Raw genomic sequence first — 19,170 nt, forward strand, 5'->3', positions numbered from 1 at the left:
AGCACATACAGTAAAAAATCTTTTAAAGTGTAATGTTCTGAGACAGCCCTTTACATTTCCACCAAAGTACTGCAGACAGTTTTCGTATGCCCTTGAACATTTACAGCATGTATATACAGTACACCAATAGCTTCAAATGCAGTAGTCAGTCAATTACATTAAATATCTGGAACCTATGTACAGTAATGCAGTTTTGAGGGCAAATCAGATTCTGTGCTTGAAGGCACATCAGATGCAGACGTAGTACTTTACATTTTTACAATACAGCCAGAGTTACAAAAGACTACTGCTTTACAAAATTCACTCTTAGCAAGGTGAGACCAAAACATGATAAGATACATGTGGACAGTAAGGCTGAGCAAAATTTCGGGTGACATGCATCTCGCTCTTTCTCACACTATGATGGATGAAAGAAAGCGACAGCACAAAAGCACTACCTACCCTCCCTGTCTTGTCACTGTGCACAACAGGTAGTGTGTAACAGAACAAGACTATGAGCAAAGATGCATCCCATGTCCACAGGCCCAGGAGCTTCACAAGACATCACCTTGCACTGCTCAAGGTAAGCCAAAACCTACCTATACAAATTAAGGAACTGATACTCTACAGGATTACTTTATTTTTCAGAGGGTTTTCTTTCATAAGCTTGTGTTTTCCACTGCCATAATGGCTCCCAAATTTGAAAACAGGGATGTGTATTTCTTTTGCTTATAATGTGCTACAGTAGTGGCTAAAAACTCTGAAGCCCTATTCAACTGAACATGCTGCTCCTTCATTTTCCTGAATGTTTTGGGCATGTCTGGATGATTGAGGAGAAGCTGGTTGCTGCCAACACAAAATCACAAATTATTATCATTGGCTATTCTTTCAAACATTTACATTTAGCAGGTATTTATTATCAAAGAATCAATGTTTTATAACATTTTACGATGCATCATGAATTCAACTAATTTTCCATTCTTCTCATACCAGAAACAGCAAACAGCTGACAGTTAGGGACTGGGGAATGGAAAAGAGAAGGTATCAATCAAAAGGTGCCATTATGAAGAGGGAAGGCCCTGTATCGTTCATTGTACTCGTAGTTCACAAGGTTCCTGAAGGTATCCATGAATAGCAGTATTACTCAAAAAATAACATTTCAGGGCACCCAAAACCCTTTACTACTGCACCTCCTAGAACTTATCTGGTTTACTTTTCATGGGGGCACCCCTGAACGTTGGAAACCTGGACTTAGGCCTGACATGCTCTTTTGGGATCCATTTTTGACTATAAGAAGCACACATATTTCTCATTCATACACCACTGCATGCCAGCATAAGGTATTTGAGTCAGAGTGAAAGTCAGGGGGAGGCATGTCCCACTTTTCACACCACTGTGGATGAAAATGAGTGAGAGTACAAAAGGCCTGTGCTTTGCTCTTATTTGCATGGCCGTGTAATAGAAAAATAACATGGGAGGCACATGTTGCCTGTACAAATTTTTTCAGGTACTCCTTTTTCTTCTAACATCCCAGAGTTGTACGCAATAGGTTAATGGATAACTCTAAACTGACTATTAGCATAAGTGACCGAGCCCTGTGATGAATCAGTGCCTCCATCTTATCTAGGGTTGGTTCCTGTTTCGCTGCCATGATAGAATCTGAGGGGTTGAAAAGATGGTGTCAAGTTATGTTATTTTAATAACATTTTTATTTTATAAAATTATTTAATTTTGTAAAATATAGTATAAATTAATCTTTGAGGAAGTATATTGTAATTTTTGAAATGGTCAAGGTTATCTGTTTCTTGCTTTATTTTTATAACTTTGAAAAAAATATTTTTTAATTCTTTGATTCTTTCTACAAAATACCTACATATACATATGCTATAAATTAAATATTTAATAAGAAGCATATCTTATTATATTTGTAATATGGTCTGTGTACTGGCCTCACTGAATCTCCTGTTCAATTATCCAGCAAGCTAAACACCTTCATGCAATAATTCCCGGAACCACGAAGTGATGTAGAGAATGTTTAATTACAAAAATGGTGTGAAACTGTAAATACAAATACAAACAAACACTAATAAGTACTTGTATAAGTAACATAGAGTAAATACAGCAGCATTTATAACTAAGAGCTTAACAGCCAAAGGCTCAGTAAATTTATGTAATGAAATACAACATTTACTTTGACACTCCTTAACCAAAGTTACTTAAACAAAGACTATAAAACTAGAAAAAAGAGAACTTACAGGGAATGCCTTCACAAGGGCTAACTAAGCAGGATGGCGAAGGATTGTTTGAGAGTATAAACACACCATGCTTACTGCTGCTGCACTCACTTCCTACTTCCTACTTCCTGCCTCCTATCACATGGCTTCCTGCTTACAGCAGTAGCATTAGGATTTTTATATTAGGATTACAAAGGTTTGCAAAAACAATTAGAACCAGAACACTCCCCGTCTGGTATCTTTAAGATACCACCAAAAACTGAGCCAAATACTTTAATCTGGTGATAAAAGAAAAACCAGTTCTGAAATAGGCCTGTAAAGGATTTTTGTTGCTCCTTGCTGAACTATCTTTATCTCGACCTTCCTTATTAATCCATCTTTGCTAGGAACAGCCTTCATTATTATTCCCATAGGCCACTCATTCCTCCTGACTTGCTTTTCCTTCAGAAGGACAACATCACCTTCTGGGTTGATGAGGTCAAATTTATTTTGTTCTTCTGGAATTTTCTTTAGTGGAAGGCGAAGGAAGGGTGGTTCAGTAATCCATGTTGAACTGGAAAGCTTGGAGGCTGAAATGGAGCGTGAACCATGATCAGCAGGATTTTGATCTGTTGGCACATAATGCCACTGTTCAGGTTTAGAAGACTGCCGGATTCGTTGCACCCGATTATTTACATAGACACTAAAGCGTCTGGATTGATTGTGAATATAACCCAAAACCACTTTACTATCTGTATAAAAACTACTGGAGTTTAGCTGGAGATCTATTTCCTCACTGACGACTTCCGCAATCTCCACAGCTAGCACCGCAGCACATAGCTCCAGCCTGGGCACTGTAAGTTCAGGTCGGGGGGCAAGTCTTGCCTTGCCGAGGACAAAGCCCACATCTATTTGCTTGTCATGGCTTAGAAATTTGAGATAAGCCACAGCAGCAATGGCATTAACAGAGGCATCTGAAAAAATGCACAGCTCAATGTGCAGGGCATTAGAAGGTGGAATAGCAGAATATATACAGGGTATTTGAATGCCTCTGAGGCACTGCATTGAACTCTGCCATTGCACCCATTGTTCATGCATGCCTTCTGGAAGGTTGGTGTCCCAATCACTGCCGTGTCTCGAGAGTTCTCTAAGTAGTAAGCGCCCCCGGATAGTCACTGGTGCCAGGAAACCCAGCGGGTCAAAAAGACTATTGACCGTGGAGAGTACTCCTCTGCGGGTATATGGTCTCTCAGTTTCAGGTGCATAAAATGTAAAAATGTCTGACATAATATTCCATCTTACCCCAAGACTTCGCTGATCAGGTAGGTCATCCACAAACAAGTCAAGATTTTGTAGATCCTTAGCTCGATCTTCCATTAAGAACGCATCCATCACCTCAGCTTTGTTAGAGGCCACTTTGTGGAGCCTAAGATTTGAAGCTGCTAACATTTCCTGTGTTCTCTTAAGGAGATCAATTGCTTCCTCCACAGTGGGGACAGACTTTAAAGCATCATCCATATAAAAGTCTCTTTGAATAAAGCGGCACACATCACTGCCATACTCTTTTTCTCCTTCTTGTGCAACTCGCCTCAGACCATAAATGGCCACAGCAGGTGAGGGACTATTACCAAAAACATGCACCCTCATTCTATGGTCAACAACCCTTTTGTCCTGGTCACTGTCCTGATACCATAGAAAGCGCAAAACATCCCTACAATCTTCTCGCACTAGAAAACAATGAAACATTTGCTGAATGTCAGCAGTAAGTGCAACGGGGTTCTTCCTAAATCTTATAAGGATACCCAACAGGCTATTATTCAAGTCTGGCCCAGAGAGCAGCACATTGTTAAGGGAAACCCCTTCAAATTGAGCACTAGAATCAAAAACCACACGTATTTGGGTGGGCTTTTGTGTGTGGTACACTCCGAAGAAGGGCAAATACCAGTACTCCTTACCTTCTTGAACCGGAGGCGCAAGCTCTGCATGACAGCTATCCAACATCCTTTTCATGAATTCTAGAAAATGAGCTTTCATCTCTGGATGTTTCTCAAGGGTGTGGCTTAGAGATCTAAAACGATTCATAGCATATACACGATTATTAGGCAATTGCCTATGTGCTTTGCGAAAAGGAAGTGGGGCCACCCAGCTGTTGCTGGAGTCTTGGAAGAATTCATTCAACATAGTTTTGAGAAACAAAAGATCTTCCATAGAAGGTGCAAGTTTGTGATCACTTTTTGTTTGGTAGAAAACCGATTGTCCAAGTTTCTCCCCATTTGCTCCAGTCAGATGGCTTTCACTGGGAATGCGGCAAAAGAGTTGGTGCTGCTCAGAAGGGATGAACCTCTCTTTGACCATCATATGGCTCTCGCATGGGTGAAAGAGACTTGGCCTGCCATTATCCAGTATGTAAGTTTTCATGCTAGTGACCTCTGAAGGCCTGTGTGTACCACCCAGGCACACATCACCAATTATTACCCAGCCCAAGTCCAATTTTTGGGCATATGCTGCATCATGGGGCCCATTGATCTGCTTACGGACTTTATGCACCCTTAACATGTCCCTTCCCAGCAACAGCAGAATTGCTGCTTCTGTATCACGAGGTGGTATTTCATGGGCGATTGCCTTGAGGTGATGGTGATTGTGAGCAGCTTCTGGAGTAGGAATTTCATCCCTGTTGTCAGGGATCATATAGCATTCTAGGAGTGTGGGCAAAGGAAGACTTACTTTTTCATCTAATGACTCTATGATATAACCAACCGCTCGCCTGCCAGTAGTCTCAGCTATTCCAGAGCAGGTTTTCAATGTATATGCAGCTGAAGGTCCATCTATGTTGAAAATGTCAAAAAAATCTGGCCGAGCTAGGGACCTATTGCTTTGGTCATCCAGCATGGCATACATCCTCCTGCTTTTGCTGCGGTCACTGGCTGGATAAACATTCACAAGGCATATTTTTGCACAGGATTTCCCACTAAAGCCTTCACCACACACCTCAGTGCATTTGGACGTAATAGCGTCATCTGCTGCTTCTTTCTTCTCCCCGCCATGCTGTGCGAGGGGAGAAGGGGACTTGGACAGCCAAGGAGCTGGGCCTGGATGGAGGGCAGCTGAATGCCTGTCACTCTCACATTCAGAACATTTGACACTTGTTTCACAACATCTGGCAACATGTTTGGTTGATGCGCAGCATTTGAAACAGATGTTATGTGTTTTTAATATTCTTTTCCGTTCATCGAGGGGCATCTCTCTAAAGCCTCTGCACTTTCTCAGGGGGTGAGGTTTGCGATGAACTGGACATTGTCTATCTGGGTCATCATTGGCTGGGGAATTGGAACAGGGAGTAATATCTGTTTTGTGTACAGACACTGGCTTACGGGCATTACTGTGACTCTCGACGAATCTCTCTCTCTTGTTTGGGTTAACAGTGGAGGAGGGGAGAGTAAAGCTGGGGTCATTACGTGCCTTAGCTTCACCGCGTATGAACTGCAAAAAGAAGGAAAATGGGGGAAAGGTGACCTTGTGTTCTTGCTTATAGCGGGAGCCCTGCATCATCCACTTCTCCTGAAGCGCATATGGGAGCTTTTCTACTATTGGGTTAACACCTCTAGCAGTGTCCAAGTAGGAAAGCCCTGCTAAAAAACCATCTCGTTTTGCAGCCTCAACCTCAGACAGTAAATCACTCAGTTCCCTAAGCTTTTGGTGTTCTTTTGGTAATATTTTAGGAAAATTGTCCAGTTTTGCAAGCAGAGCACTTTCTATGGCTTCTGGCGACCCATAAATCTCCTCCAATCTCTCCCAAATGCGCTGCAGCCCAATAGACAAGTTCCGCACATTCGCTGACTTGATGCGACGCGCATGTTCTGCAGATTCTGTCCCAAGCCATTTAATCAATAAATCTATCTCTTCTCCCGCTGTAAGACCCAATGTCTCTATGGCATTAAGGAATGTGAATTTCCAGGCCAAATAATTCTCGGGCCGGTCATCAAACTTATTTAGTCCGGATGATATCAGTTGGCTTCGTACCAGATACCTTGCTAAATCTGATGAGGCATGGTCACGAGAGTGTCCAGCAGTTTCATCCATGTGGTGGTTATAACGACTGGGGCAAGGTGTTAGCACAGGCAGGCTCCGAGCACTGCTTGGCTGATTACTTAAAAGGGTAGGATGGCTCCTTTGCCTTAAAGGAGACTCTTTATTGTGTACAGTAGTATCTGCAGGATGACCTGATGCCAGATAGCTTGCTTCTTCTCTGGCTATATTTTCATCTGCTACCAGGTTGAGGACACACATGTCCGGAATGGGGCCATTATTCAAACATCCTTCCCTGAATGAATGCCTGCCGCTATGCTCATTTACATACTGTTCAGTACGCTGCTGTGGGCTCTGTGCTGGCAGTAACTGGGATCCGAGTTCAATTTCTGCGGCCTCTAAGTTTGCAACCGCAGCCTCCATCACAGCTGCTTCAGCCAGCGCAGCCTCTGCCTCTCTCTCTTTCTCCAGAGCATCTAACATGGCTTCTAGACGGGCCTTTTCCATTCTAAGTTCAATCTCCTTCTTTGAAAAGGCAGCTCTAGCTTGGGCAGCTTCTGCCTTAGCACGTGCTTTGGCTGCTGCTACACTGACATTTGAAACAGCAGAAGATTTAGTCGAACGACAAGCAACAGATCTAACTTCCAATTCTTGAAACTCCATTTTACATGGACAACTGGACAATGTAGTAACTGTAACTCCTCTAGCAATTCTTGAGCAAATTACTGCGCTGTTATTTCTGCCTTAAGATGCCTTATAAGACAATGGAGTCAGAGCCACTGAACAATCTTGCTTATAGGTCTCCCTTTTCACTGTACTGGCCTCACTGAATCTCCTGTTCAATTATCCAGCAAGCTAAACACCTTCATGCAATAATTCCCGGAACCACGAAGTGATGTAGAGAATGTTTAATTACAAAAATGGTGTGAAACTGTAAATACAAATACAAACAAACACTAATAAGTACTTGTATAAGTAACATAGAGTAAATACAGCAGCATTTATAACTAAGAGCTTAACAGCCAAAGGCTCAGTAAATTTATGTAATGAAATACAACATTTACTTTGACACTCCTTAACCAAAGTTACTTAAACAAAGACTATAAAACTAGAAAAAAGAGAACTTACAGGGAATGCCTTCACAAGGGCTAACTAAGCAGGATGGCGAAGGATTGTTTGAGAGTATAAACACACCATGCTTACTGCTGCTGCACTCACTTCCTACTTCCTACTTCCTGCCTCCTATCACATGGCTTCCTGCTTACAGCAGTAGCATTAGGATTTTTATATTAGGATTACAAAGGTTTGCAAAAACAATTAGAACCAGAACAGTCTGACTCATGGTTTACTGCTATTTAATACTTCCAAAACATTTAAATTAAGAAATATGAACCAGGAATGAATGGGAAATAGATTTCTTTTGAATTTTGACTATTTTATTCTGGTGGAGCATTTGAGTTCTCACACAAATCCTTTTGCTTTACTGTCTAGAGGCAAGGAAATTCTTTGGCTTTAACTCTTGGCAGTTAGGGCCTCCAGTTTCACCTTGGGCATCTTCAGCAAGATGAAAGTCTTTTCACATTGGCACTCATGCATAGCATTCTATTGCTGGACTTTATTTAATTGATTATGTCCCACATTTAGGATATATTTTACTGCATCTGTAAATTCTGATAAAGCACCAGAACTCTGTTATCTGTTTGGTTCAGACTGTGTTAGTGTAATGATAGAACTTGTGTTTTCCTTAAGACACATTTTAGTTAGTTAGTTAGTTAAAAACATCGCTCACAGGGTAGGTAGTGGATTTAGCTGGATGATAAATTGGACTGGACTGCCAATATTGATACTCTGTGTAAGAAAGGACAGAGCTGACTATACTTCCTTAGAAGGCTGGCGTCCTTCAACATCTGCAATAAGATGCTACAGATGTTCTATCAGATGGTTGTGGCGAGCGCCCTCTTCTACGCGGTGGTGTGCTGGGGAGGCAGCATAAAGAACAGGGACACCTCACGCCTGGACAAACTGGTGTGGAAGGCAGGCTCTATTGTAGGCACGGAGCTGGAAAGTTTGACATCTGTGGCAGAGTGACGGGTGCTGAGCAGGCTCCTGTCAATAATGGAGAATCCACTGCATCCACTAAACAGTGTCATCTCCAGACAGAGGAGCAGCTTCAGCGACAGACTGCTGTCACTGTCCTGCTCCACTGACAGACTGAGGAGATCGGTCCTCCCCCACACTATGCGACTCTTCAATACCACCCGTCGGGTAAACATTAACATTATTCAAAGTCATTGTCTGTCTGTATACCTGCATTGTTATCACTCTTTAATTTAATATTTTCTTTATCAGTATGCTGCTGCTGGAGTATGTGAATTTCTGCTTTGGATTAATAAAGTATCTATCTATCTATCTATCTATCTATCTATCTATCTATCTATCTATCTATCTATCTATCTATCTATCTATCTATCTATCTATCTATCTATCTATCTATCTATCTATCTATCTATCTATCTATCTATCTATCTAGTGTGTAAAATTAGATAAAGTGTACTTTGAAATTATGTTTTCATTTAGTAAACTTTCAGCTTGTTAACCTCCTTGGCATCAACCCCAAGTATGCTTCAGACTCAGTATTCTATATAATTATGGTTAAGCTGAGTCAGACTTGGGGTGACGTGTAAGGATCTGCTTTACAGTGTTAGGCCTGAATAACCCTAAAGACAGTAGTCTGCTTCCATCTAGTGGATAAGGTAACATGCTGCAAAACATAACACATATTTCTATGCACTTTGTCACTTTAAGTAATTCAACCAAAACACAATGGTTTGTAAGTGTGAGGTTGTAAAGCCAGTTTTAAAACAAAACGAAACTGAAGCATTAGATGAATAAGTAATAGTGATGACAATGTTAATTTGTCATTAGGCATTGACACAGATAGTAAAACTGATAAATACGGAACTGTAAGACTGAAACACCATGATATGCCAGGTGAATTTGGTCGCCTGAGGGCTCACAGAGGTGCCAGTAGGTGTTTGGGAAAAAGACAAAATAACTGCAACCAAGTAGAAAGACAAGAAAGTTGTTAGTCCTCTTTAGCACTGTTCACACTGTTAATTATGTCACGGGACATGTAGTAAGTCACTAAGCCTTGTGCTGTGATACCCTACTGTAACACAATGAGTGCATCAATCGTGCATATCAGGCACTGACATTCTACCCTCTTATTCACAAGCAACAGAAACATATTACAAGAAAATTGAAAAGAAACCCACTTCTACTACATCAATTGCAACATCGGGTTGTGCATTGGTGACTGTTTCAAAACATGTCACATAAAGGACGTGAATTAAATCTACATCAGTGAAGTAGTGCACACTAGACATACCTTTTCTACTGTATTTATTTAGACTTTTTTATTTACATGTTTCTGTTGCACATAATCTGCGGTGGGTTGGCACCCTGCCCAGGATTGGTTCCCTGCCTTGTGCCCTGTGTTGGCTGGGATTGGCTCCAGCAGACCCCCGTGACCCTGTGTTCGGATTCAGCGGGTTGGAAAATGGATAGATGGATGTTGCACATAATAACATTTTTTTTTATGTTGAGAAAACAAACAAAGTTTTTGACTTGTTTTCCATGGGGTAAACATGGCGCTAAGGAGGCTAGTGCGTTTGATTGTGCTTTAATTTTAAAAGCAAATGATTGTGTTAGTAAATAAAAAATGTAATGCTGTATTTGATGCTCATATCACCTCATTACATCTAAATATAATCCAATGGCACACAATCTTTATATATAATACGCTACCGTGGCTGTTCATTTGTCTGTCCAGGATTTTAAATCCCCTGTAGCTCACAAACCATTTGACCTATTGACCTGAAATTTGGTACACATGTACTACGTGAAGTCTACTATCCACTTTCGGGGTGATGATTGACCTCCAAGGTTATTCCTCTTTTTATTTTTATTTTATTGCAGAATCAACTTTCGTCAGCGGCCAGTAGGCCGTGTGGCGCCGTTCTCGTCCCTACCACCTTCACAGTCATTTCCCCTTACCTCTTCATATCTTAAATCATTCTTGAGGCAGATTAAAGACTTAAGTGCCAGCTTAAGTGAAAAATTTAAGAAAATGTACTAAGTAATTGAAACACAAACACTGACTTAATCAGTTTTAACTCGAAAAGATGCAGACGAAAGAAGAAAAGGAGTGGGCCTCTATGGTGGAGAAAAGAAGAGCTGCTCAGGAAGTAGCAAGCACGTCAACCTCTGAGCAAACGAATGCTAAATGTACAGAGAAAGAGGATGAAAACTAGGAAGGCTCAAGTCAAGTGTATTCACTGCACTATCGTGCAGTCCGCTGTTACTGGTATAAGGATAAATAAATACAATATAAAGCAATATATGAAAATAATGCAGCAATTTGCAGCAAGGCTCACTTCTCTAATCTGCCTGTATTTTGTAAGCATTACAGTAATAAACCAAAGGGCTTCTACTTAAAATTAAACACAGCATGAAGGCTATATATATATATATATATATATATATATATATCTACATTATATGCGCAACATTTTCTTCAATAAATAACTTAACAATTTTCTTCAATAAATAACTTAAGAGGGCAAAGATGTATTTGCTGTAATTAACATGTTTTTAGGTCTTTAAATTTCAATCTCTATGATTTTTTTGATACGTTTATTAATTACTTTTAAAATTATGCTTCTATCTTTATTGTTTTTTTTTAATTTAGAAAGATTCAGCTCTTATTTAAAGTTGGTTTGTATTTAAATTCAATGTTATGTACGTGGCAACCTTTCTACCTTTTTGATCATTTCTTTTTTAATTGGTGTGTATCCATTTATACTTATTTCCATCTCCTGAACTTGGCCATGTTTATGTTATTGCTAAATGTCATGGTTACAGCAAGTACAGCTGTGGAAAGGCTAGTTAAACTATTCAATTTTTTAAATTTCAAAGTATTAATACAAGCATTTTTTATTTTTTCATTAGGATTCTGTTTTCTACATATAATTTAACAAACTATTTAGAACATCACTTTAACTGTTAAACTTGTCCTGCCTTGTGCCAAATGACAACTGACAGTATTTCTATGAATAATTTAGGTAACGTGGGTTTTGTGGTGTCTGATATACTTCAGAATGAGTTTGGTTTACTTTTTGCATTAGTTTGGGGAAAGAAAGAAAATTATTCTTCTCCATTGGTGTCTCCAGCAGGGGGCACTTGCTCCCTGGGATTCTGTTGTTTATATAAATGCAGGACATACTTGAACCTGTATGCATACCCATTTAGTAACCATGGCAGAAATAATCGGACAAGAGAAATCCAGTACTATATATATATATATATATATATATATATATATATAACATTGCTTTAAAATATAGATTTCACTCCCAATATACAATGTAGTATAATCATTAATCATATCCAGGCCAAAAAGAAGCCATTGGAGCAGTGCAATTGTGCAATTATTATCTATTTCTTGAGTTGGGAATGCTGATGATTGTATGTCCAGCTTGGTGGAGTGCAGGAGGCATTCTTCTTGCAGAAGGCTTCTGGCTTCTAAAAGATCCTACACCCACAATATGAATGCTCGTACATTTTGCATATATAGTGAGCTTTATATGAAACTTACCAGGTATGGGTAACTACCATCTGAACCTATGTTATATACAGTATGGACTGTACTCTTCTAAGACCCCGTGCTTAGTTATCACTTTTGCCTTATGCAACAGTGCTCCATCATGCAGGAAAAGGCATTGTTTGTCACCAAACTTTTCTTGATGGTTGAGAGAAGTTGCTCTCGGAGGATGCTTTGGTACCATTCTTTATTCAAGGCTGTGTCTTTTCCAGTAGGATGGAGCACTGTGTCATACGGCAAAAGTAATAACTAAGTGGCTCTGGGAACAAAACATCGAAATGTTGGGTCCATGGGCAGAAAACTCTTCAGACCTTAATCCCATTGAGAACTTGTGGTCAGTCCTCAAGAGGTGGATGGACAAACAAAAACCCACAAATTCTGACAAACTCCAAGCATTGATTATACAACAATGGACTGCCATCGTTTAGAATTTGGCCCAGAAGTTGATTGACAGCACACCAGGGCGAATTGCAGAGGTCTTGAAAAGTAAGGGCCAACACTGCAAATATTGACTCAATAAAAGCCTTTGAAACTTATGAAATGCTTATAATTATACTTAAGTATACCATAGAAACATCTGACAAAAAGATCTAAAAACGCTGAAGCAGAAGACTTTGTGAAAACTAATACTTGTGTCATTCTCAAAACTTTTGGCCACAATCTTGGCCACTAGGTCCTTTACCACAGTGACTGCACTGCACTAACTTTCTTTCTTTGATCAAGTGGTTGTAAATGAATCCTGGTTTCTCCTCATACATACTGTAGTAGCTAGTTATGCACAATGCTTTATGCCACCTGATTTGCCTCATAAAAAATACAAAATATTTACTATTAACAGATATGAAATGAGTTATTAATTATTAAGTTGCTGTTTGACTCCTTCCGCTATGATGCACTGCTTCTGCCACTATTGCTTCACCCACACATGTTGTTGTGCTGCACACATACCAGTTGGCCACAATGTACTTTTATTCCTGAGAAGCTGAAAAAACAGTAAGAGAACATTCCAAAAGAGAAAAAAAAAATCTGAAAAAAAGGTACTTCCCATCCATGTAGTGGCAACAAAAAATACAGGTTTGAGCAAAAATGTCCTATATTAATCTAGTTTCACACAAGAGCAACATGCAGCACTCATCTTTCGGTACAATCCACCAAATAAGAATGACGTCTGCACACTGTACATGGCTTGGACATCAGCAAAGCAAAGACTCCAGTCATTACCTTATGCTAGGATCTTTTATTGTTGCAAAGAAAATGAATCAGTGATGTTACACTATCTGTCATATATTGTTAGTTGCCATGTCCTGGGAGTTGCTCTCTGCAGAATTAAATTTATATGAGTGATACCAAATCAAGCACAGTTTTGTCTTTCTGTAATGTTCTCTATAGACTGAAGATATATTGGGGTAGTTGTCCATTCCACTAGTAGATGAAGACAGAATACCTTACAATATTCATAATGATATTGTGCTTATTGTGCAATGTGTCATTCAGACTATACACTGCTGTACTGTCTATGCACAGGGTGATGCTGGGATATTGTTGAAAATAGTCTATTATTGTTACTATTATATAAAAACACTTATCCGAATTACAAAATAAGTGAGCTTCTTGTTTTGGGGTGAAGTGGCAATTGTAAGTATATTTATTATTTTTTAAGAAAACAAACAAAAAAACACAGAGCCATTTTAAGGTGATGAACACTTTGTCCATGGACAAGGGAATCTGTCAGGTGTGAAAGATTGAGGGCTCCGTGACCCCTTGAACCCTTAGACTAGACGTCAGACACCAGGTAAAAGTCCAAATATAATATTTATTATTATAAATAAGTGCACAAAGCACCCTCCTCTCCACAATACTCAATAATAAATCACAATAATCAATAAACAATAACCAATCCTCCACTCCCAGACGCGTTGCCACCCTTCCACCCAGCTCAGCTCAACGTCTGGGATTTCCCATCGTCCTTTTATACACCCTGACCCGGAGGTGTTCCTGTCCAATCCGTCCACAGTTCCTTATCCCTTCCGGGTCAGGGTAAACAGTCCTTTTCTTCAACCCGGGAGCACATCGTATCTTCCTGTCACGTGACCATGACGGGTTATAGGGCACATAAGAGCCTCCGTGTCTCTCACGCTGTTGGGAGAGCTCCTCCTGGCGGCCTGGGGGTGAGAACCGGAATCGAAAGCCGGTAATCCACCACACAGGTAACATGGCTTGATAAATGCCTGAGAGTAAAAAATATATGCACAAGCTGCCCAGCTTTTTATTAGCAAAATATCAGAACCAAACCAAAGTTGAACCATTGCCAAATTTGATAATAACTACATTTTCCCCCTTGTGAGCCTATAGGGGACACTAGAGAGTCAAGTAAAAGCTCACATGTCACGGAAATGCAATCTAAGCCACGACAGTGGGTTATTTTGATATACAGAGCTAATGTGGTCTAAGACTAAAAATCTGACTCCTGTAAACGAGTCCAAAGTGAACAAAGCGAAGGTGACTAATGTATCATGTCATGTTGGAGGAATTATTTGTAAGGCCCCTTTACTTTTACTGCTAGTTTTCCAGACCCCAGAAGAGGAGTTGTTGGAGGATAAAAAGGTGAATGTGAGGTGAATTTGCAGTAAGTATGTTAGTAAAGCAAAAAAAAAACCTTTAAAACCATGCTAGTCAGAAAAGAACAGGATACATATTTATGAATGGCAGATTTTTTTTTAAGTAAGAAGTCTTGGAGAGTGGTTAAAATACAGCTCAAGCAAGAGTGGAGCGACAGCATTAAAAAAATGTAAAGCTATTTTATAGAATATATTGAACTCTTATGGCATGGTTTGATGACCCAAAATTAATATGGCACTTTAGATGCTTTATGTCAGAGAACTACCTTAGCTGAACCAGCACTACCGAGTCACTTTATTTGTAAAGATTTTGTGAAGAAAAAGCAAAGGTGGAAAAATGAGACCAGGGGCCTCATGTATAAACAGTGCGTACGCACAGAAATGTTGCGTAAGAACGTTTCCACGTTCAAATCGCGATGTATAAAGCTTACATTTGGCGTAAAGCCATGCACTTTTCCACGGTACCTCATACCCTGTCGTACGCAAGTTCTCCATTAGGTTTTGCAGACTGGCGGCACCCAGCATCAAAGCAGTGCTACTGTTCCTGTGTGGTTACCCTTTCTTAGATCCACATCCACGAAGCTCCTTGTAGAACTGTTTGTCCTTGCAAGTTACCGTGAGGTAATTGTACTTATGATACGGTTATAACATTGCACATCCTGAGCCACTTTATAAAGTGCGTATTTACATATGATGACAATATCATTTTTAAGATGAAATGCAGCAAAATATGTTGATTATATTATACAGATAAAACTTTTAACTTTAACTACACGGTGCCGCAGCGCTAGCGAGCTTGAGCTTCATTCACTGATTGTTCCTGCCTCGCTGTTTTCATGCTGTGGCTGGCGCGACACTGGAAGGATAGATGTATAGAATAATTAAACATTACGAAGATATTTCGATGTTCCTTAAAAGTTTTGAAGAATCGGCGTTCTAAGCTTACAGATGGCTTAACGTCTATTACAGAGCTGATTGTGTGGCGATTGGGTATTTGGAGAAAGAAAAGTAAGGACAGGAATTGGGGGTTAGTACGTTTGAAAAAGACAGTACTTCTGTAATAAAGCATTTCATTGAAGGTCGCGCATGGCGCAGCAAGCATCTTGCTGTAAGACATGAACAATCACTGCGCCACCGTATTCCCATGTTTAATAACATGCTTTAACTCCTATCATCATGAAAATTATGTCACGTATACTTCTCAGTATTTTAATTACTCAGCTGTAATTTTACGAACGTAATGGATTCTGTGTCCTGTCGGAAGATGAGCACGTATTGATTCAGGCACATAGAGCACATATAAGATCAAATACACAACAACAATGATGGGATTTGAGAAACTAGTAAATTAAACGATTTTAAGATGAAGTTTATGATGTTCTACTTTAATGACAAAATAAACTACGTGATTAAAGTGGAAATTTCGAGATTAAAGTTGACATTTTGTGCTTTTTTCACACTGTGTGCCTTTTTTTTCACTGTACCCTAATACGCTTTCATATGACACTCAGACGGTGGGCTACGAGTCGCCTTTTCATGCCGACTTTGATGTGACAACTTTTTTATTTCGGGCACTGTGCAACTTTGTGAACTTGAGCTTTCGAGTTTCTCCGACACGCTATGTCACTCAATCAACTTCCTTTTGTTGTTTATATAACTGTTTAAACCAACAAATAGTACATTTTTCTTTGCCTCCATTTGGTATTCACTGAAATTCTTCTATTTTTCCTCGTACTTTTGCCATTGCCTTTTCACAGGACGCTTGGCTTAAGGGTTATTTATATTGATTTGCATCTTGAAAGAGGCGTAATTCTGGGAGGAGTTGGGGCGGGACAGCAAGCGTGTGCACGTGCGTTTATTTCTACGCTGAGCAGGATTTATGTAGCGGAAGAACGCGGAAGTTGGCGAACGCACAGATTCCTGCATCTGGATTTTTCTGTGCATAAGCACATTTCGGCTTTTGTGCTTATGTCATGTTATAGTGCGAATTCTACGCACTGCGTTATGCATGAGGCCCCTGGAGATGAAAATATGATTATTTAGAATATGGGAGCTAGCAATGATGCTGTTAGGGGACAGGAAAAAGATCAGAATACCAGGAAGAAGTCAAAATCATTTTTGTCAAAACCTCATTAAACAGTTAGTTAAAACCAAAGTTTGAAAACAAACCTAGGAATTAAAAACAAAAAAAGTTGTCTTTTTCTAGATTTTAGATTAGATTATTTAATTAAAATAAACACTATACAAACAATCATGCAAAAGCAGATTAATAAAACAAACTTAATTGTAACATCCACCAAAATCCCATTATACACAGTGAAAGACAGAAGAAAACAAGTAGGTCTTAAGCTGACTTTTAAAAAACCTTGATAGAGGATGAAGACCTGATGTGCAGTGGAAAGTCATTCCAAAGCCTAGGAGCAACAACTGAAAAAGCTCGGTTTCCCCTCGACTTCAGCTGAGATCTTGGCACTACAAGGAGTAATCGTCCAGATGACCTCAGTGCTCTTAGTGGCACATAGGGGTGAAGGAGGTCACAGATTTATTTTGGAGCAATACCATGCAAGGCTTTAAAAAAGATTTTAAAATGAATGCGACACTTCACCGGTAGCCAGTGGAGAGAGGCTAAAATGGGGGATATGTGATCCTTTTTTCTCGCCCCAACTAAAAATCTAGCTGCAGCATTTTGAACCAGCCGAAGGCGCGACAGAGCAGATTTTGGCAGCCTCACATATAAGTAATTACAATAATCTAGTCGAGATGTACTAAAGGCATGAATGACTGTTTCCAAGTCCTTCTGTAAAAGAAAGGATTTTAGTTTAGAAATTTGCCTCAGTTGGTAAAAACTGGACTTTACTACCATGAAGATTTGTTTTTCAAAACTTAGTGATGACTCAAAGATGATACCTAGGTTTCTGACATCATTATGAATCTTATGAAACTGCTGCATAGAAATGCCCCCAACAACATCACAACAGTGATAATCACTCTGGCACATGGTCATCTTGAATATTAAAGTGTTAAAACATGTTGTGGCAAACGTGATGCTTTTTAAAATTAATTTGTAAAGAAACACAGAAAAATAAAGAGAAGCCAAGATCAACAACCAAACCACACTCCTTCCTTTCTTTTTCAGATTCTTGTTCAACACACTGGTACTCATGCACCAGTAGAACAACTTTGCCACCATTAGAGCAATTTTCTGCTTGGTTGTTACTAATGACTTAAGTATCTGCATTTTAAAAAATAATTTAAAATGCTTTATTTAAAAAAAAACAGTGGTTTAAAGTTAACTATGCTAAGCTGCATTTATAGAAAAAACATTAGGAAACTGCTTGCTAACTCTTGTAAGCTTTATGGTATCATATATGTTAGTGTAAAAAAAGAAGTAAAAATTAGATTCAGTGATTGTACACCTTTACATTTAAATTAGACTTGGAAAAGGACATTGAAAAGGAAGCAGGGAAACGTTGCCATGTATTTAAAGTAATTCATATACACCTTCTAACTGTAAATGTCCTTTCTAACAAATCTCAGTATTATTAATAGCCTATTCTACTCAAAGATACATTTTGATGTGAACAACACCAGCATTTTTTATCACAAATAGTAAAAACCATAAAATAACAAATTTATTTTCTCATTCCCATCTCAAGGTCTTCATCTGGTATTTGTAAACTATCAGCAGAGGCATCTAACAGGCGTTGTAGAACTCCTGAAGGCTTGATTTGCAGCGGCAGAGGAAAATGTGATTGTGGAGTTTGCATATGTCAAGTTACTGAACCTGGGAAATATTATGGCCCACGCTGTGAGTGCCATGATTGGGTCTGCACAACGTATGATGGCAAAACCTGTGGTGGTAAGTAAATATTTATCTGCATTTTTTCACTATGTTGCTTGGACTGTTGCTGCTTGAATCTTGAGTATGTTGTCATGATAGTTTGTGAGCTACTTTATGTAAATTAAGCAGTGTATCTTTGATATTGTAGTCCAGGAAGAATGTTAAAGGCCATCTACAGGAAGACAGTGACAAAAGCTACTCTTGCCACATTAATCTGTGAAGTAACTGAATTTAGAGTGGAGTGGTGGCACACTGAACAGCTAAAAATAATACACTATATACTAGTAAGAAGTAAACTTTGTTGTCTGCATATGACAGTGCTGGCTTTTATCACACAACAGTGCGATGAAGCTAAATCTTATTGATATTAAATAGTCAGGTTATAACACTTTCTTTTCATTTTTGAGAGGCAGTGCATGTTTTGGAAAGGTTTTTTGTTTTATTTCACAGTAGGATTTTGTGATCTTGACGTAAATTACGTGATAACATGTACTTGCAAATTAGAAAATTTCATAAATTCAAGTATAGATGGTAGTATCAATAACTTAATTTTCATAATCAAGTTTCATATGCATATGGAACAATATTTTTAAAAGGTTATTCTTCATACCAGCTTAAGAATCTGAGAAAATTAATTATGAAAGCAGCCATTGATTATGAAGGTAAAATAACTTCATCTTTAAAATGTCTATTAATTTTGAAAAAATGTTGCCTTTTGGACTTTGAAGTATTTGAAAATACTGATCGCACTTTTTACAGTTCTATAACCACTTTATAACTGATGCCACTATTATTCATAAATTATTATTAAACTATTACTATGCTTTTATA

General features: G+C 39.0%; 1 protein-coding gene across 1 annotated transcript in view; it reads left to right on the forward strand.

Moving 5' to 3' along the window:
• Positions 1-19,170, forward strand: part of itgbl1 (integrin, beta-like 1) — a 684,868-nt gene that overhangs the window by 8,902 nt on the left and 656,796 nt on the right. Inside the window, exon 2 of the mRNA XM_028799973.2 lies at positions 18,155-18,357. Coding sequence (XP_028655806.1) covers positions 18,155-18,357 — 203 coding nt within the window. The remainder of the gene's footprint in view (positions 1-18,154; positions 18,358-19,170) is intronic.

The sequence above is a fragment of the Erpetoichthys calabaricus genome, chromosome 4 (assembly GCF_900747795.2).
Source record: "Erpetoichthys calabaricus chromosome 4, fErpCal1.3, whole genome shotgun sequence".
Classification (NCBI taxonomy): Eukaryota; Metazoa; Chordata; class Cladistia; order Polypteriformes; family Polypteridae; genus Erpetoichthys; species Erpetoichthys calabaricus.